Source organism: Maniola jurtina, chromosome 11 (assembly GCF_905333055.1).
Source record: "Maniola jurtina chromosome 11, ilManJurt1.1, whole genome shotgun sequence".
NCBI lineage: Eukaryota > Metazoa > Arthropoda > Insecta > Lepidoptera > Nymphalidae > Maniola > Maniola jurtina.
In genome coordinates this window covers 11,639,933-11,661,616 of record NC_060039.1, presented here as the reverse complement: position 1 = coordinate 11,661,616, position 21,684 = coordinate 11,639,933, and the positions used below count along the sequence as shown (strand labels likewise).

The following is a 21,684-nucleotide window of genomic DNA, read 5'->3' as shown; positions in this document are numbered from 1 at the left end:
TGATGGTGGAGTCGTATCAATATGGTAATAGATAAAATAGTAATATTTTAGTAAACAATGCAAAAATACCTACATGAACAAACTTTAACCTACCAACCTAGAAGTAGGTAAACATTGCGGTTGTTGTTGAAAAATTGTTTTTTGTTTGGGCCCATCCTTTGTTTTCCGTCTATGACGAATTTCCGTATAAAAGGTGAAATGTTAACGTATTGTACGATCAAACAGAATTTTAGACAATTGATTTTTAAACAATGAATGATCAAAATGCAAAACTACCTACCACAAAAAACAAAAGAATAAAGATCCCTATCATATATTTATGTAATATAATATTACTAGCCGATGCCCGCGACTTCGCCCGCGTGAATTTAGGTTTTTTGAAATCCCGTGGGAACTCTTTGGTTTTCCGGGATAAAAAGTAGCCTATGTGCTAATCCAGGATATTATCTATCTCCATTCTGAATTTCAGCCAAATCCGTCCAGTGGTTTTTGCGTGAAGGAGTAACAAACATACACACACACACACACACACACACACATACAAACTTTCGCCTTTATAATATTATAGTGTGAAGTCTTGTCAGTTTGGTAAACTAAAATATTATATACACAAAAACCGTCAAGTGCGAGTCATACTTAATATCAACTCTCACACTAAGGGTTCCATAGACGTACAATCACACTAATATTATAAAGGAGAAAGTTTGTATGTGTGCGTGTGTGTGTGTGTGTGTGTGTATGTTTGTTACTCCTTCACGCAAGAACTACTGGATGGATTGGGCTGAAGTTTTGAATGGAGATACCCTGGATTAGCACATAGGCTACTTTTTATCCCGGAAAATTAAAGAGTTCCCACGGGAATTTTAAAAAACCTACATCCACGCGAACGAAGTCGCGGGTATCAGCTAGTACTAATTTAATTTTTTACTATTTGTTGTAATAGCGGCAATAGAAATGCACATTGTGTGAAAATTTTGATTCTCTACCTATTACGGTTTATGAGCTACAGACGGATAGACGGACGGACGTAGAAATAGGATGCCTTCTTTAAAATGGCATCCTTCAGGTACGGAACCCTAAGAATTATAAAGAGCTACAGTTTAAATAAGTTTAATCTAAACGGTAATCTCGAAACTAGGTAAGTAGACAGACCATTAGATTTCACTGATAGGTAAATACCTAGCCAGTAGCCACTTAACAGGGCTCTCCCCGTCACTCGTTCATACAATCCTAGTTCCAATTTCATTTGAATATTAAGCAACCAAAGTCCATGAAATTTTGCAGAGTTTTCTAGAAACTGATATCTGTGTCTGTGGTGTTTTAGATTTTTCTAAAAATATGTAGTTTTAAAATTACAGGGGCTCAAAGATTTGTATGAAATTTTTTAAGACCGCGTAACTTTGAAACCGAATATTTTAACAGAAATCTGGAAACCCACAGACATAGATATTAGTTTCTAGAATATGTCTGCAAAATTTCATGGACTTTGGTTGCTTAATATTCAAATGAAATTGGAACTACGATTGTATGAAACGAGTGACGGAGAGAGCCCTGTTAATACTCACTGTGCTTTAAACTACAAATAATTAGGTACTAATACTTACCGCGGATGAAGTCACGGGTAAAAGCTTGTTTTTATTATATTTACTGACATGGAATCTCGCCCTAATAGCCCAGCACAGTAGCCCAGTGATTTGATAAATACTAAAGTTCAACATAGGTGCCTTTAGGTAGGTACGCCAGTCAGAACATACGAGTAAGTAATAGGTATTTATCCTCATTAAATTATTATTTGGCCAACATGTTAATTTATTATCATAATTTTATAGCAGGAAGGTATATTTTTTGCCAGTTAGATCACTGTTATATTATAAAATTGAGGGAAAATAATATGTTATCATAATGTTGTTTTTATTTTTGATATGAAACCGTACTTAGAGAAAAACACCGGCCAAGTGCGAGTCCGACTCGCGCACCGAGGGTTCCGTACTCGGGTATTTTTTTCGACATTTTGCACAATGAATCAAATATTATTATGCATAAAAGTAAATAAAAATCTTTTAGAATGTACAGGTACAGTCCTTTCATATGATAATTGATACCCCACTTGGCATAGTTTTCTTACTTTGAACAAAACACATTTTAATTTTTTTTTATTGATGTAACCATAAATTAACGGGTTTCGGATTTATTCCTTTACTTGTGCTATAAGACCTACCTGCCAAATTTCATGATTCTAGGTCAACGGGAAGTACCTACCTACCCTATAGGTTTTCTTGACAGACACGACGGATGGACGGAGACAGACAACAAAGTGATCCTATAAGGGTTCCGTTTTTTCTTTTTGAGGTATGGAACCCTAAAAATGTACGTAACAATACATAAAACACCACTTTAGGGCAAACTTTTTGGTGATTTAATTTTTTTTTGCGTCATTCACAAGTTGGCCTCGTCGAGAGTTAAAAATAGATGAATACAGCTTCGCTTTAGTGGACAGGCACCCTTGCGTGAGTCGTATCACACAATAATAATAGCCCTTTCAGATTTATTTCTTTACTTGTGCTGTAAGACCTAGCTATCTACCAAATTTCATGATTCTAGGTCAACGGGAAGTACCCTATAGGGTTTCTTAACAGACACGACGGACGGACGGGCAGACAGACATCAACGTGATCCTATAAGGGTTCCGTTTTTCCTTATGAGGTTCGGAACCCTAATAGTCGACGTGCCTACCTAGGTGTACTTGTTGGAGTCATTCAAACATGAAGTTGTTAGTTGCGTAAACAGCTATCTAGTCCGCATTTGACGACTTCTCTGGCGCAGTGCTAAGCGCTGTGATCCTATTAGTGGGAGGTCCCAGGTTCGAGTCCCGGCAGGGGTTTGGAATTTTATAATTTCTAAAATGGGCTGGTCTAGTCCGATGCCTTGTAGACACCAATCGGGTATGGGTTTAATGAAAACTGCTGTACCCCTTCTAGGTTAGCCCGCTTCCATCTTAGGCTGCATCATCACTTACCACTTAGCGAAATCGCAGTCAAGGATTAACTTGTATCAGAATAAAAAAATGAAAAATAAATTGTGACGGGCAACTAGAATCACACGATACAAGTCCACAATATATTGCATATAAAACATCTGGCTGATGCTAAAGGTCAACGAACGTCCCGTAAATAGGCCACTCGAAGTCAATGTCGCTTTTTGTGCTGTTTAACTTCGTCTTGTTTTAATATCCATCGTAAAACCACAGTCCCAGATAAAGCCATTCGGTAAAAACGTGATAGCATCATTAAAATCAATAAAGTAGCCATGACACTGATGTACAGTCCATTACCGTGGTACAGTAGAGTAAACGCAGTTTGTTTCTATTTGCTTTATACGAAGGCCGTAACAATAGATTACTATCTCGTCACTGAACAATAAACAATAGGGTCTTGGACTCTAGTAATACAATGATGTGATGTTTTGTACAGCGGTAGTTTATGGGGCTAAATATACCCAAATATCACTTGAAAACATCGCGAGGAAGAGTGCATGACTTTGATGGTTAGATCTACTTACATAAAGAGCCGCTTCTAAAACTTCTGACTTTGCTTAGGCTTAAGAAAGAGTTAAAACGAGACAGATGTATATCTCTTACATAAATCTGTCTCGTTTTAACTCATTAAGTCTGCAAAGTCAAAGTGCGCTCTATAAATCTCACCCTGAGAGAATGCTCTCAAAGCCTCGATAGCTCAACGGTTGAGGAGCGGACTAAATTCCGAAAGGTCGGCGGTTCAAACCCCACCCGTTGCATTATTGTCTTACCCACTTCTGGCTTAAGCTTCACGCTTAATTGGAGGGGAAAGGGGAGTATTAGTCATGATTAGCATCAGCATAAAAAAAAGTGTGTGAAACCGTATTTGGCGTGTGGCGTTGCAGTGGTTCGGCGATGGATTGATAATGACGAATCTACCAGGATTATATATTCATTCATATAGGATTCATATATTAATGTTAAATAAAATGCAAATTTTAATATAGTGTTAATTATTATTATATAACACTTCACATACTGTACCTACGAGTAGACGAGTAGGTACCTAAGTACTAAGATATCTATGCCATCGATGATCTATGCAAAATGCGCATTTTAATTCGTTATTAATAATACCCACGTGTATTATATATAGGCATTAGGTACACGAAGCAATTAGTTATGAATTTTATAGCGATTATTACCTAATAACTATTTGTCTACTCATAATACAAGTGTAGATTAAAATTTATAACACCCCCGACAAGTGAATGCTACAGTAACTAGAAAAGAGCTGATGACTTTTAAACGGTTGAACCCAATGACTTTCTAAGCATGGACACATCATGGCATACAACACAAGAGCCCAAACATGGCACACGTTTCTAAATTCACCTTATGTAGCTTCAACTGCTCCATTTATACATTCCCGCTAACATTCAAGTCCTGTAAACTAACCTCAGTGATTAAGCCGCAATGTAAATCGATAAGCACTCGAAGCTGAATAAGGTGATTTTAGAAGCAAACTTGAACAAATATGGAATGGAGTAGTGTAGCACTATTAATTTTTGTTATTTCTTTGAGAGATTTTTCGTTTTTGTAAATATGAAACTATTATACTATATCTATACTATATAACTATTATACTATATCTGCTCGTGCTGATTCACTGACTGACTGACTGACTGACTGACTCATTTGATCACCTCTTTGTATGTTTTTTTTTACCGATAGTTTCGTATAGAGGACAAAAAATGATTCGGAGGAAAAATATGGATAGAGCTGATGATTGAGGATTTCGGTGAGGAGCACGGTCAGGGTATTGAAGATAGGTGGGGGGTGCTCGAACACATTTGTTCGAGCACCCCCCACCTATCTTTAATAACTCAGAACTTCATCCAATAGACAGGGAGCTGAAAAATAAAACCAAAATGGCGGATTCAATATGGCGGCCATACAAATTTCGCCGGTGTCTATCTCGAAGATTATAAAAGATGGAAGAGTGGTTTCTTGGCAAAAAATGATCAGGACCCTAAATTCAACTTGATGAGCAGAAAAATTGCGGTCCGCTTGCGGGCCGCGAACTCACGCGCGCTACTAGTTATATGTATATGGTTTTACGTGGGATGATTTATATTAAAAAAAAATAAAAAGCCCTAGATTGCAATCACACCTGGTGGAAAGTGATGATACAGTCTACGGTAGTAGCGGGCTAACTTATAGGGGTGGGGTAAAATCCATACCCGTTATAGATGTTTCTATATGGCATCGTACCGGAACGTTAAACCGCTTGGCGGTAGAGTGGTAAGCAGCCACGGCCAAAGGCCTCCCACCAGCCGACCTAAACCAATTAAGCAAATCTCAATCGGCTCAGCCGGGAATCGAACCCGGGACCCTCGTCATACAAATCCACCGCGCTACCACTGCGCACCGGAGGTCGTCAAAAGATAATAAAATAAATGTGATACAATAATGGCCAATAGATTTTACATTGAACAAAAAAAAGCTACTCCACAGTTTTGTTTTTCCGACATTCGTGACGCGCCCTTCCATCTGTCTCTTTCCGATGTGCGTGAGAGAAAGGAATGGGAACATTGTAAATAATTTTAGATATTTCTAGTGTTTTCAATGGTTTTACTAAGTATTTTACACTTTTTCGCATGTTATATTACGTAAATAAAATTAACTTACCGGTGGTAAGTCACACCATCTCTTTTCTGCGTCGTTAACGTATTATTTCGGCACTTTTTGATCGCGCATTTAGGCATCTTGACAGCTTAGCAGTCAACATGCGACTAATGAAGAAAGTGTGCTTACACCGAGTATAAGCACACTTACTTGGTCCCTTGTTTTGCGCGCTAGTGCGATGTCCTTGCTTAGAAAGTCATTGGTTGAACCGATTTTCTTGGATTATAGCCAAGAACACTCACGATCAAACCACCCTTCAAACAAAAACAAACTAAATTAAAATCGGTTCATTAGTTTAGGAACTAGGTACGATGCCACAGACAGATACACAGATACACACGTCAAACTTATAACACCCCTCTTTTGGGTCGGGGGTTGAAAACTTAATAATATTATTACGTATATTTCGATTTCAATCGGAGGAAGTACCTAGTAGGTCTCTACTCTCTAGTCCAAAATAGATTTTATTTTTATTTTTTGTCTGTCTGTCTGTCTGCCGGCCTGCCTGTGCACGTTTCACAGGGTGACACAACATGGACACAACCACAGATTTAGGATATTTGGATTTCTGTGGACACAACCATGACACAACGCAAACAGCGGATTTGAATGCAATTTAGCATAGGTAGGTACTACAGAAATCCAAATATTTAAATCTATGGTAGGTAACTACCTACTTATAGTTAATTTAGTACCCATTCTTCGTTTAACTTAATAATTTAGGATATTTTTAATCCCGACATCAATAGGGTTCGTTAGGGATAGCGAATATCAAGATTTTTGTAGACATTACTCTAATAACTTAGTCAAATCTGAACCGATTTTAACAATTCTTTTTTTTTACCAAGGTTTTACATGTTTTAAAGGTTCAATTGCTTTACGAAAATTGATTATACCTAAAAATAATAGTAAGTAGTTTCTAATTATAGTGAATAAAAAAAATCTTTCTCTACTTTGCTGCAATACAATTGCATATTGCATTGACTTGACATTGATTTTAATTTCCGTATTTTTGTACGTAAATTAAAAAAAAAGACCGACGGGAAAGAACCCAATAAAAATCTACTAATGAACGGTAGGTTTAGAGGAAATCAACAAAAAACCAGTTTTGCTTTTAAATACTATTGTGGAATGCATACATTAATATATGGAAATAATTAAATTCTAATGTAGAAAAATACCCATTTGTGTAGTCATTTGATACCTAACAATTATGTTGTTTGTTGGAAGATAGTAGTTGTACCTATACCTACCTAAGACTATTAGGTTCTTTAATCTTAGGTTACCTAGTATAATACCTACCGTTATGTTATTGACTTACACTGACAGCTCAGACCGTGCAAGTGCAATATCGTTTCTAACACCTACCTAACAATAATTTATAATGTACGTATAAGGTAGAAAGGATTTTCCGAAATTACAGGCGAAGGTTAGTGTACATAATAATGTTTCGAGAAGGCGTGGGCATTTTTATGACGAGTTATATGAGACGAAGTGGAGACGAATTTCAACTGTGATACAAGCACGCATCTAAATACCATGTTGGTATAGGAAAAGACGCTCTATTTGTTTGACAACTACGATTTAAATTGAAAGAGCAGAGAAACAATAACTTCAAACATGGTGGTCTGTGACTTCAAACCGTCTGTGGTAATCAACTTTGTTTGATCAGTTACTCAAATGTCGTCTGGAGATTCACACATGGCCACTGTGCTAGATTTTTCGGATTTTTCTACTTAAAAAAACGCTCATTTTACGCGCATTTATGTGATACGAATTTCTTCAGCCTAAGCAACGCGCTTGCCGCGCGGTCACTGTATGCACGGGTCTACACTCTACAGACCACGCTGTTATAGCAAAATGAGCTCTATTTGTTAAATAAACTATGTTTTAAATTAGATGAGCAAAGTGGCATCGGGACAACCGCGTGGACAACGCGCGGTGACCGCGTGTATAACGCGCGGCAGCCGCGCGGTTAGGTTATTGCGCGGAATTTGACAGTTGTTGCCTAGTAAATTAAGTTCACACTCGCTAATAATGAACACGAGAGTGCAGTAAACGAGCAATACTACGCGGCGACAACCGCATGTTTTTTTTCTTTTAACCGCAGGTTGAAAAAGCTGAATTTTTCCTTGAATATAGATAAAGTTTTAAAGTGCTATTCAAGAAAACCACGGGCCTATAGGCAATAGTATCATAACATCATAATATCTCATACTCTGCATTTTCCTCTATATTGCGTAGATTCAGTGATTTCACTTGCTTCACTTTAAAACGAATTAAAAAAATATCTGCCAATAAACGAACTAAAAAGCAAAAAATTTCAATTTAAAAAATTTTGGTAGGCGTACGACAGCGGCCATATTGTTTTTTTCCAAATAATTTATAGCCAGCGTTAGTCGGGGAGGGTAGGATTCTAACGGTACCCCATATTGTATTAATCTGTGCAGGCATTTAGAAGTTATGATGCAATAAAGAAACTTACAGATAGATGGTATGTTATTGCTAATTGTATACTCTGGTGTTGTATACAATACCTAAGCATTCCATAAAATATTTTTTTAATTTCATACTTTACCTAGGCGTTCCATACAATTCTACAATTCTCAAACATCTTTTATACCTTGCCAAAACAAGCCCGGTAGTGACTAGGTTTTCTATAGAATTACTGAATTTAATACATATCCGGTAACAGATACATGAACCCTGAAAACATTACACTCCTTTTTTGGGCAGTCATATAAAAACTATTAAGTAAATTATTCTTTTATAGTTATATATACCTAAAGAATAAATTAAATGCCAAATTAAAAACTTGATCAGATAAAAAAGAAATAATTTTATCAATATCGTATTTCATGATATACAATAAAAACTACATGACTTTATTTAATTTTAATCCAATCAAAATGGAAACTAAAATCAGCAAAGCACCTAATTAAAAATTAAGAAAAAGAGTAACATACTGTAACTTTACATAAATACATATTCAATAGGTATTATCTACGAATAACAATATTTGCGTAGGTATTATAATAAATATAGTTGCAAAAAGAAAAACTATAAAAGTTTTACGATTATTTCCTCAATTAACTAATTCATAGGTGCCCTGTGGTTGACCCAAAGTAAATAACCATATTATATTTTCCATTCCAATTTCCATCCACTCTATTCCACATTCCATATTTTTTATCTATCAACTTGTATGTAGGTAACTAATGTGTTCCACTTCTAATCTTTCCTCATAGATTTATGAGGAAAGATCAGAAGTGGAACACACCTACATACTCGTAGCATAGAATGCGTTTAGACTACATACTCGTAACCAACAAAGAGGGAAGTTCGCTTCGAACTTAAAAAAAAACCCCGACTTTAATAAGCACATACATTAACTAGTGTAAATTAAATAACACCCCCGACAAGTGAAGGTACAGTAACTAGAAAAGAGCTGATAACTTTCAAACGGCTGAACCGATTTTCTTGGATTATAGCTAAGAACACTCTCGATCAAGCCAGCTCAGTTCATTAGTTTAGGAGCTACGATGCCACAGACAGATACACAGATACACACGTCAAACTTATAACACCCCTCTTTTTGGGTCCACTTTCACGCAAAAACTACTGGACGGATTTGGCTGAGGAATGGAGATAGATTATACCCTGGATTAACACAGAGGCTGCTTTTTATCCCGGAAAATCAATGAGTTCCCACGATATTTTTAAAAACCTATATCCACGGGAATGAAGTCGCGGGCATCAGCTAGTTGTTATAATATGGCTGGGCAATGATAGCTCGTGATATCGTGCGATAACATTGACCAATGCGCCTGATAGAAAAGGTTAAGAGGGCTAGGGGCAATTGATTGCCCCTGCTCGTTACGGGTTGGCAAATATTTCATCGGTAATAAATTACCTATTAGAATAATAATTATTATTTAATGTTATTACCTAATTTATAAAAGTTACTATATTTACGGACAATAAATATTTCTGTGCTAAACCACAAAATATAAGACATTTTTTTACATTTTTTGTAAAAATGTAAAAAAAATTGACTGCTTACATAAAAAATGGATTTTTAAATTTTTGTAAGGGCAAGTCTAAAAATTGATCGTGGAATTTTACTATGAAATATGAATCAAATATTATTTTGGTTCCATAGACCACAATATTATAACGCCTTAGCCTCAGTTAAATCGTTCTAAGGTGAACTGCTTTTACACTGAGGACGGCCTTAAAAAGCTGTTTTTAGGGTTCCGTGGCACACAATGGAAAAACGGAACCCTTTATAGGGTCAATTTGTTATTCGTCCATCCGGTGTCAAGGCCCTTCTTCTCAGGATTGAGGAAACAACTGCAATACTTACTTAGCACCTTACGGCGCGGGTTAGTCACTAAATTAAATTTTGACATCTATCAAAATCCTATCCAATTATACTGCTGCGATTCCTGACTACATCAACTACCTATCGCCGGCCAATTAAACAATTAAAAAAGTAAGCACGGGTCTTATCTCGGAATCAGAAAAGTTTAGGCTACAGTCAACCACGCTGGCCAAGTGCGGATTGGCAAACTTCACACCTTTGAGAACAATATGGAGAACTTTTAGGCATCCTGCATCAATAAAACAATTTCCTCGCGATGTTTTCCTGAAATCGAAGCGTGACTGTGGTTTGGACTCTAGGCCAAACTTGTGGTGCATGTCTGACGATTGTGGGTAAAGGTCGCAACAGTTGGGTGCCAAAAAAGACAGAAAACATCGAGGCAGGTCGAGGCATCATTGGCGCGACTAATTCAACAACTTTTTTTTAAATAATTCAAAATCAGTAGCATTCGGGTTAACGTAAGGATTCTAACGATACCACATACATCCAAATTAAGCATTTAGTATGGTGGAATAAAGAAACACACACCAACATACATAAATACAAAAAACATTGCTTACACTCCTTTTTTCGAGTATTCGTGTGATAAGTAGGTAAATGGAAGAAGCGGCCTCAAAGGCCAATTTTGGGACTTGAGGTTGCTTTGGACATTGTCCAACACTGGGATACATCAGAATATCTACATAAATAAAATTATTGAACTACACACTTGACTTTCGAGAGTTTCTGACATGTAATTATGCATATTCCAATTAGCATAATAACTAGGTAAATGCCACGCATGAGCAAATCATTTTTAGAACAGCATAATTATGTATATTATTCCGAATAACATTATAATGTAATCAGCGGCGACAAAAAATTGCGACTAGTTACATAAAGCCACGCCAGGATTCTGGACTTTGACAAGAGTGCTACTTTGCGCGAAGTATCTAGTCATCACTATTATCTCGATCTCATCATCATCATCAATATCATCATCAGCTCATCGCCAGCCCCCGACTGAGGACGGGTCTCAGAATGAAAAGCACTTTGGACCACATATCTTACCACGCTCACCAAGTACGAAAGGCAGACTTCTGGGACCCCGGTATTGGTTAGTAAAAAAAAATGAAATTAAAAAAAAAATATGGTTTTTGAAGAAATGTTGCCGTATAAAATAAGTTCCTATACGGAACTATTACATCAGGCTGTATTGGTCCACTGCTGGACATACGCCTTTCCAAGAGCGCGCCATTAAACACGGTCCCGCGTTTTCTTCATCCACCTGCTCCCCGCTATCTTCTTTAGGTCATCGGACCAGCGGATTGGAGGTCGTCTTACGCTCCACATACCAGATACGTCCCGTACGTGGTTTCTACTCCAGAACACGTCAGTTCTGTGACAGAAATGACCTTCCAATACTGGGAGTATTGGAAGCCCTAGTAAGTACCTAAACGTGGCATGTTATCCCACTTCCCACAAAAATCAGAAAATAAGTATAGAACTGGCGTGCAACTGCCGCCCGCGCCGATGGGCAGTGACCCATCACAGCTAATTATTGTAAAAGTAGACTTATTCTCATAGCATTACAGTTTAATTTATGTTGCTTTCTGCTCTCGATTTTCGCTGAATTTGATCCTGACTCAAGAACTGACAAACACGTCTGACACGCGTCGAGTTTGATCGCACTTCATGTTTAACTCTGGTAAATTAATGGGTGCAGCCATTTGGATTTTCCTTATCACAGTCAATTTCTTCGTATCATTTAATTTCCATTTTATTATTTTTACCGACCCTGACTTCACGCGGGTTGAATTTCTTGAAAATCCTTTCATAGTGGAGGTCTATATTCAAAATGTAAAAAAGGAAAAGGTGACAGACTGACTGACTGCTAATCTATCAACGCACAGCTCAACCTATTGGACAAATCGGGCTGAAATTCGGCATGCAGATATTATGACGTAGACATCCGTTATTTGAACATTCAACCCCTAAGGGGGTAAAATAGGGGGTAAGAGGTTTGAAATTCGTGTGGACGAAGTCGCGAGCATGAGCTAGTCTTTTATATATCCCTATATCACTAGGCATCGCTAACCATCACTAGGTACACTTAAAGTAAAGTACCTATACCACGGAGTATTTATTCGATAAAATAAAAATAAATCCACGGGATTTTTAAAAATACTAAATCTACGCAGACAAAGTCGCGGGTATCAGCGAGTACTAAATATGTAATATTAGGTTAGGTCACACATCGCATGTAGCGGAGTGTAATTAATGTTAACTGAAGCGAGATATGTTTAGTCGACCAATCAGGATTATTCAATCATTTAGGTATTAAGTAATAGTCTGATTGATCTGCTTAATTCATCTCCGCTCCGCTCCGCTCCGTTTCAGTGGACAGGCGCCCTAAAATCTAAGAACAGGCAGCAAACGTGTTTGAATGCCACCGGAACCGGAAACACGGCTATACGAGCGCGAAAATTGATATTTAAGCATGATTTACTACAATTTGATTCACTAATGACAATATGACAAATGACTTCTCATGATTATAATAATCTAGTAATTTACAAAGCAATATAACAGCCTGCTAAACGTGCCTACTGACCTCAGCCAATATCAATTTACGTTGGACCTGTGGTTGTTGTTTTAAATCAACTTGATTTTCACCATTTTGGCGATGAACCTAGCAGCAGCGTCCGCGTCACGTCTATTGGTTGATGGCGATGATGCGTTATACTTTAAACAACCGGCCAAGTTCGAGTCAGACTCGCGCACCGAGGGTTCCGTGCTCGGGTTTTCTCGATACTTTGCACGATAAATAGAAAACCATTATGCACAAAAATAAATAAAAAACTGTTTTAGAATGTACAGGTAGAGCCATTTCATATGATATCCCACTTGGTATAGTTATCTTACTTTGAAAATTGAAAACAGTATTATTAGTTCAAGAACACATTTTAATTTTTTTTGTAATGTAACCCAAATTAACGGTTTTCGAATTATACATTTGTGCTATAAGACATTGCTACCTGCCAAACATGATTCTAGGTCAACGGGAAATACCCTATAGGTTTTATTGACAGGCACGACAGACGGACAGACAGACATATAACGAAGTAATCCTATAAGGGTTCTTTTTGAGGTACGAAACCCTAAAACACAATATTAAAATGTTTACTGCATTTTACTATTTACTGTTATATTATTATACCTACTAGGCTAGCTAAGTTAGCTGTTTGCGAGATTAGCAGTAAATTGACCGGTTTGATTGCGACAAACATAGCTGATAACCTTTTCTGGACGCGGAAATTATACTTACTCATGTTTCGTAATGGAATTAATTATAGTAAATCGGAAAAGATAGAATTCTTTGATTAAAGATTGAATCGTCAAGTGAATCTACCACTCGGTTCGACATGTCCTTCTTGCTGTAAAGAACCAGAAACTCAGCGGTTGCTCTTTTCTAAAATTCAGTTTACAGTAAGTACGTATTTAGGTCATTTTAGTCATGTATGTTTTATTCTTAGGTACCTAGGTAAATGCAATCGCATGTATTGCTAGCATCTAGAGTGAACTGCAAATCAAATCCACGCTCTTTTATTATTTAGATACATAATCTTCGTTTGTAAGTATTATGCTTTTTTATGTAGAGGCACCTATCTAAATTTCGAAAATAGAAATATTGTGTTGGTACATTGGAAAGGCATTCCGGACCAGTGATCTTGCATTTGAAGATTAAAAAGTAGATTGGTACCATGGACTTATAATACTCGTAGCTACCTGTAAAAGTTTAATTGAATAAAAAATATTTAGATTTTATTATTTTGATTCCAATCCCGCGCAATACATCTCTTGATTACACTGTACTGACTTACATAATAAAATATACACTGCACTTAGGTCAATTACATAATACACTCCAAAGGACAAATATCGACATAATATTATAGGGAATACGTATTTCAATAGAATAAGTTTTGCCTTATTTAAAAGGGTTTATCAATTTGTTGAAGTTGCGAACTACAATTTACTTATATCTATAGGTATAATATACCTATCTACCTCAAAGTAAGATATGAAATTATGAACTGGTGAACCCCTATATACTATAGCTCAATGTCGGTCTGAAATTGTGATGTACCAAGGGCTGCTCGGGCTGCTTTAGATATTTTATCCCTTTCCCTACTTTAACCCTTTTATTCGCCAAAAGGTTTAAAAGGGAATTTTGAAAATTGTTTATTTCATGTACATAGGTAGGTACTACCTCTAGGTACCTACTTAATGTTTAAGATCGTCTACAAAATTAAATTAAACTCTAAAAAATACTAGCGACCCGCCCCGGCTTCGCACGGGTGCTTAAAATAAAATATAGCCTCTGTCACTCAGGAAGAATGTCGCTTTTTATTGGTGAAAGAACTATCAAAATCACTTCGGTAGGTAGTTCCAGAGATTACTTCCCACAAACAAGCTTACAAACTTTACCTCTTTATAAATATTTTTAGTAGGTAGGTACCTAATAGATAAAATGTCAGAGAATTTGAGGATCTGGCGAACAAAATAATGTACAATTAATACTGTCTATAGGAGGATTAAAAAACTAAATGAAAGCTGCCGTTTCGATCGACATCATGAACTTTGGATTCCAGTTTAGTACAAGTTTAGGCCGTTTTGTTTGAAAATTAGTTTAGATAGAGTATTTTGTACCTCTACTGCAGTGGGTCAAAAAAGTTCGGATTTAAAATAAAGTAAGTATTTTTGTCGGATACATAATTACACCGTTTTGTTCGCCAGCTCGTCATTTTTCCCCCTCGAATGTTTTTTTTTGTAATTTGGGAAATATTTATATTTTATTGCTAGCAAAAATGTGTAAGATAGATATAACTTTTTTATTGCACACAAGATAAAAAATAAGTCGTAAATAAAAAATTTAAAAATTGTGTTTTTAATTAACTGCCCTGCCAAAATTATGTAGGTGCCTTGATAAAAAGTAATTTTTCATTTAGAAATGTTGGTAACAGCGATCATATTGAATTTTTTCAACAAAAACAAAAAAATAGCCAGTGTAACTCAGGATGATTTACATGCTAATCTGTTCAGGCATTTAAAAGTTATGGTTATTACGAAGCTCACATAATATTAAGTGAAACCTGAAACATTAAATACACTGCTTTTTGGGCTCTGCTTTTTTGTAATTAGGTAGGTAGGTATAAGTTGACTAAACTCCATTTATATCATAGACCTATGTTTGTAGGATAAGCCACTTAATACCAGATTTATATACTGGTTTACCTAAATACAAGTTTTTTAGATATTTTTTCATTTATGGTTCACTTACTTTTTTTTAGAAATCCCGTAGACACTTCCATAGTGATGTCCTTAAATTCTATATTCACGTTGACAGGTTGCGGCATATTTATCTGAAGAGTTCGGCACTCACTGAGTTTTTGTTCCCTCCCTCGTACCTTTTGGCCCAAGCCTTGCAATAAGGCTAATGCACTAGACATTTTTCTATTCACACTTTATTTGACAAAAAACTTGATTTTAAAAGACTATTTTTTTAAATAACTGTCGAGAACTAATAATAATAGTTATTATAATCACTTAATTATTTTAAAACGTAAAAAAGACATTTTTTTTTTTTAAATTAGCATAAAATATTTTTTTAATTAAAATTCAGTTAGCTTTAATAGGTAATATTAAAAACGCATAAAGGCGTCTTATTTCAATTTTTTTTATTTGTTAATTTTTAATATTCAACACATTCGTTCGATATGGCAATGAATCATGTACTGAGGCGCCATACTTACGCAGCTTACGACAAGCCAGTCCTTACCTGACTCCTGGCTTGAGCTTCTCGATTAATTTTAGGGTTCCATTTGCCGATTTATATTTACCTGGTTCTGTACGAACTCTTTGTTTTTCCATAGCAAAAAGTAACCTATGTTCGTCCCTGGGATGCAAGCTATTATTTGTACCTTTCATCGAGTTAAAACGTAGGTAGGAGACAGACATATTCGTTTTTGCATTTATAGCGGTGTGGTTAAAACGTCGGGCGCTTACTCGGTGGTTCTGGGGCTCGATCCCGGGCACGTACTTACCTTTAAGTTTTCGGGTTTTCTTCATAATGCCAGCGTGGTAGACTATAACCTAAATACCTACTCATTTTGAGAGGAGCCCCGTACTCATTAGTGAGAATTATGATCCTTATGGTCCTGCAGAAGAAGAAGTAGAACAGAAACAGATTAAAAAAAATCAATAGACAATAAAAAATCAGGTTTAAGAGGAAAACCTATGCGAATGACATTGACGATTTCACCTTCAAACTAGCAATTTTGACATGTCATGACCCTCTATTGACAATTAATCAAGCAGACATTTCAATCTGCGAAATTTACGCGGACTTTTAGTATTTTGACGTAGGAGGGTAAAAGATCCAGTACATGAACGAATAAGGACTACCCTGACTTTGACCTAAAATTAAGATTTATGAGAATCGTTCTATATATAATTTTTATATTTTTTTTTATCTGTGTCTATACACAGTAGGTATACACTCTTAAATTATTTAAATATCAAAAACGCAAAAAAATGCGTGGTATTAATTATTATAAATTATTTTATTTAACAAAAGGATAAATTGCCAGTAAATGAACTGGGAATTTCAGTGAATAAACGAACTCTATCTAGTGCATAAACTCTCGATTCCTATTAATAAACTCTTAAGTATATTTTCGCCTTGGAATTTTAAAAAAAATGTCAGATTTTCAGTTTTTGACTTATTGTATATTTTTTTCTACATTTTGCGCGATAAATCAAAAACTATTTTACATAATAATAATAAATAAAACCTGTTTTAGAAGACTGCAAGTTACAATAGAGCCGCTTGGAACAATTTTTTTTGCTGTTTCTTCTGGTAATATTCACAATGCAGAAATAATAATCATCATGGTGTTTAGATGGTTTGCGCCAAATTATAAAATTTTTTTTTAGTAAAAGTAGTTAACTATTCTTATTTGCTCATAAACGCAACGAGGAAATACAGCTTCCACATATAAAAATTTGAGTCCAGGCCTTGCTGTTAGCTGCTAATGGGTTCTCAAAGTAGCCCGAGTATGCTTGTTTTACTGGGCACAAAAGGAAAGAATGAAAGGAGCTTACCCAGTACATCTTAAAAGATCCGTTATAGATACATGCATCCTGCCATGCCTTACCTATGCCAGCCAAACATGGGTCCAGACAAAGAATATAAAAAGAAATAGTGACTAAAGGGCGATGGCAAGGTGCATAAATTAAGCAAAAAATATTCAAAGTGAGAATTGAAGACATAAGAAAAAAGACAAAGCCTACAGACACCTTGAGACATGCCCTAAAACTGAAATGCAAATGGTCATATTGTATCGATTTTTACAGATGAAAGAAAGACAGGTAGGTAGACCGAAGACGCGTTGGTCTAATGCTATTGTGCAAATCGCGAGAGAAAATTAGCTTGATAGTACCAAAGACAGAGAGAAATGGGGATACCCAAGAGGGATCCATATCCAAGAAAGCAGAATACCAGAATAAATATAAAAAAAATTCAAAAGAAAAATAAAACCGACTTCAAAATCACAAACACTAAAAAGTAAAAAATAATTTAAGTTATTGTGGTTTTTGAAGTCGGTTTTATTTTTATTTTGAAAATTTTTTATTTCAAAATTTTTAGTGGCCCCACTGTACTATAATAATATGCCATGCCCAGCTAAAACCCTACTGTTTACTAAGCAATTACACTGATCGCGAGCAATTTGCTCTTATCCATTGAGGAGTTCTGTTCTCCATCTCAGAAGATATTCATCAGAACTTCATCAAATTTATATGGGACCACCTGCAAAGTATACCTAGCTTTTCAAAAAAAAAAAATCCAGATCGGTCCAGGCGTCTTTGAGCAATCGGTGAACATACATTAAAAAAAAAATTGAATTTGCTCTTATCCATTGAGGAGTTCTGTTCTCCATCTTCAAAGATATTCATCAGATCTTTACCAAATTTATATGGGACCACTTGCAAAGTATACCCTATCAAACAAAAAAAAAATCCAAATCGGTCCAGGCGTCTTTGAGTAATCGGGGAACATACATAAAAAAAAAGATACCAACGAATTCAGAACCTCTTCCTTTTTTTAAAGTCGGTTAAAAATATACTAAGATTTACTAACATGGTGTTATACCATAGAGTAGCAAACAGAGGCAAAGCTTCTAAGAAGCGAGCAAAATTTATAACTATTTTGGTAGGGCTGGCACTGGAGGATACAATTTAATTAACAATAGTTATTTGTTCAACAAGATGGTAAAGTTTGTTTTTGTTGTGATTGCCTAGTTTAAATATCGATCTTTAAATATCGATCGATAGATCTAAATATCGATTTTGAACGAAATCAGTCAATTTAGAAAGAATTATAAATGGTGCCAACTTTTTTAAATTTTGGTTACAGGTTCCTATTTTGTGATCCCAGGGAGCTCTAAATATCGATTTTGAACAAAATCGGTCAATTAACAAAGAATTTCAAAATGGCGTCGACTTTTTTAAATTTTGGTAACAGTTTCTTATTTTGTGATCCCAGGGAGCTCTAAATATCGATTTTGAACGAAATCGGTCAATTAACAAAGAATTTCAAAATGGCGTCGACTTTTTTAAATTTTGGTAACAGTTTCTTATTTTGTGATCGCAGGGAGCTCTAAATATCGATTTTGAACGAAATCGGTCAATTAACAAAGAATTTCAAAATGGCGTCGACTTTTTTAAATTTTGATAACAGTTTCTTATTTTGTGATCCCAGGGAGCTCTAAATATCGATTTTGAACGAAATCGGTCAATTAACAAAGAATTTCAAAATGGCGTCGACTTTTTTAAATTTTGGTAACAGTTTCTTATTTTGTGATCGCAGGGAGCTCTAAATATCGATTTTGAACGAAATCGGTCAATTAACAAAGAATTTCAAAATGGCGTCGACTTTTTTAAATTTTGGTAACAGTTTCTTATTTCGTGATCCCAGGGAGCTCTAAATATCGATTTTGAACGAAATCGGTCAATTAACAAAGAATTTCAAAATGGCGTCGACTTTTTTAAATTTTGGTAACAGTTTCTTATTTCGTGATCCCAGGGAGCTCTAAATATCGATTTTGAACGAAATCGGTCAATTAACAAAGAATTTCAAAATGGCGTCGACTTTTTTAAATTTTGGTAACAGTTTCTTATTTCGTGATCCCAGGGAGCTCTAAATATCGATTTTGAACGAAATCGGTCAATTTACAAAGAATTTCAAAATGGCGTCGACTTTTTTAAATTTTGGTAACAGTTTCTTATTTCGTGATCCCAGGGAGCTCTAAATATCGATTTTGAACGAAATCGGTCAATTAACAAAGAATTTCAAAATGGCGTCGACTTTTTTAAATTTTGGTAACAGTTTCTTATTTCGTGATCCCAGGGAGCTCTAAATATCGATTTTGAACGAAATCGGTCAATTTACAAAGAATTTCAAAATGGCGTCGACTTTTTTAAATTTTGGTAACAGTTTCTTATTTTGTGATCCCAGGGAGCTCTAAATATCGATTTTGAACGAAATCGGTCAATTTACAAAGAATTTCAAAATGGCGTCGACTTTTTTAAATTTTGGTAACAGTTTCTTATTTCGTGATCCCAGGGAGCTCTAAATATCGATTTTGAACGAAATCGGTCAATTAACAAAGAATTTCAAAATGGCGTCGACTTTTTTAAATTTTGGTAACAGTTTCTTATTTCGTGATCCCAGGGAGCTCTAAATATCGATTTTGAACGAAATCGGTCAATTTACAAAGAATTTCAAAATGGCGTCGACTTTTTTAAATTTTGGTAACAGTTTCTTATTTCGTGATCCCAGGGAGCTCTAAATATCGATTTTGAACGAAATCGGTCAATTAACAAAGAATTTCAAAATGGCGTCGACTTTTTTAAATTTTGGTAACAGTTTCTTATTTCGTGATCCCAGGGAGCTCTAAATATCGATTTTGAACGAAATCGGTCAATTTACAAAGAATTTCAAAATGGCGTCGACTTTTTTAAATTTTGGTAACAGTTTCTTATTTTGTGATCCCAGGGAGCTCTAAATATCGATTTTGAACGAAATCGGTCAATTAACAAAGAATTTCAAAATGGCGTCGATTTTTTTAAATTTGGTAACAATATCCTGTTTTGTGATCCTAGGGATCCTCAGATATTGATTTTGAACAAAATCTATGACAGTTCAAGAAAATAGATTTTAAACACTATTTAAATTATTATCATTAACATTAAATTAAATGAAAACACGACGCGCGACGTGTACTGCAGCCCCTGAGCTTGAGCACAGGCCGGGCCGATATAAACCGATTTCTCTCCGTACGCGACGTAGCGCCTGTGCTCACGCACACACGCGCCTCAAGCTTGTAGTAGTGTACCTATCGTAGCGCGCTTGTATGAAGCTTTGACTCTGTTCGCTACTCATGTGGTTATACAACGCAATACCACACTAACAAACACTCGTACAAACATACAGACAAGTATATACTCACACACACTCACACACACACATGGACGCACACACACGCACTTTTGAACGGTTTGAACGGAACACGGTTTTGAAATTGAAATTGAAAAAAGTGTAAGAATTTGTAAGAAAATATTTAAAAAAGGTATATCAGCCGGTTTTTTATTCCAGCTCTTAATACATGTAAAAACGTCCAATCTGTTCATTTACTTGAGCCTTTACCCTAGTACCTAATTATATCGACCGCCCCATATCAAAACAAAGTAAATGTCATTTTTCCGAAAATCGTTTTATGTCATAAGCCTAACTTTCATAGTATGTCCCGTTGTATTGTAAGGACACCCACATTAAAGTAAAATTAAAAGCTAGTAAGTCGCTTTGACCATTTTAAAACATAGTAAGTCTATGAACTGGCTAGGTTTTTTATAGATTAATGCGCCTTACTAAGTTTTTCAAAGGAATTAGATAAAATAAAATAAATATCACCCATTATCTAAATACCATGTCAAAACAGTAAATACTTAATGATGCATTAAAACTTAAAAGTAAGATAGGAAAAGTCAATGACCTCTACATGTCAACTGTTAAATATGGCTTGCAAGGGAAATACTTTGCATACTTACATAATGTTTTTAAGGTTCCATATCTCAAAAGGAAACACGGGACCCTTATAGGATCACTTTGTTGTCTGTCTTTCTGTCCGTCTGTCCGTCTGTCGTGTCTGTCAAGAAAACCGATAGGGTATTTCCCGTTAACCTAGAATTATGGGCAGGTAGATAGGTCTCAACTCTCATAGCCCAAGTAAAGGAATAAATCCGAGAACAAATTTCGTGATTCTAGATCAACGGGAAGTACTGTATAGGTTTTCTTGACGGACGGACGGACAAATGGACAGACAACGAAGTGATCCTTTAAGAGCTCCGTTTTTCATTTTGAGGTACGGAACCCTAAAAAAGAAAGTGATGCACATCTAATGAATAAATGTGTAGGCCAGTCTTCACACTAAAATATTTAAACCCCTTTAATTTAAAAACTGTCATAGCCTAGTGGTTAGAACGTCCGCCTCCTAAT

The 21,684-nt window shown here is 35.7% G+C and overlaps 1 protein-coding gene across 1 annotated transcript in view; it reads right to left on the bottom strand.

Moving 5' to 3' along the window:
• LOC123869280 (dnaJ homolog subfamily C member 10-like) overlaps positions 1-15,878 on the bottom strand; it is a 42,312-nt gene extending 26,434 nt beyond the window's left edge. The window contains exon 1 of the mRNA XM_045912125.1: positions 15,409-15,878. Coding sequence (XP_045768081.1) covers positions 15,409-15,577 — 169 coding nt within the window. The 5' untranslated portion in view covers positions 15,578-15,878. The remainder of the gene's footprint in view (positions 1-15,408) is intronic.
• Positions 15,879-21,684: the final 5,806 nt, after the last annotated feature.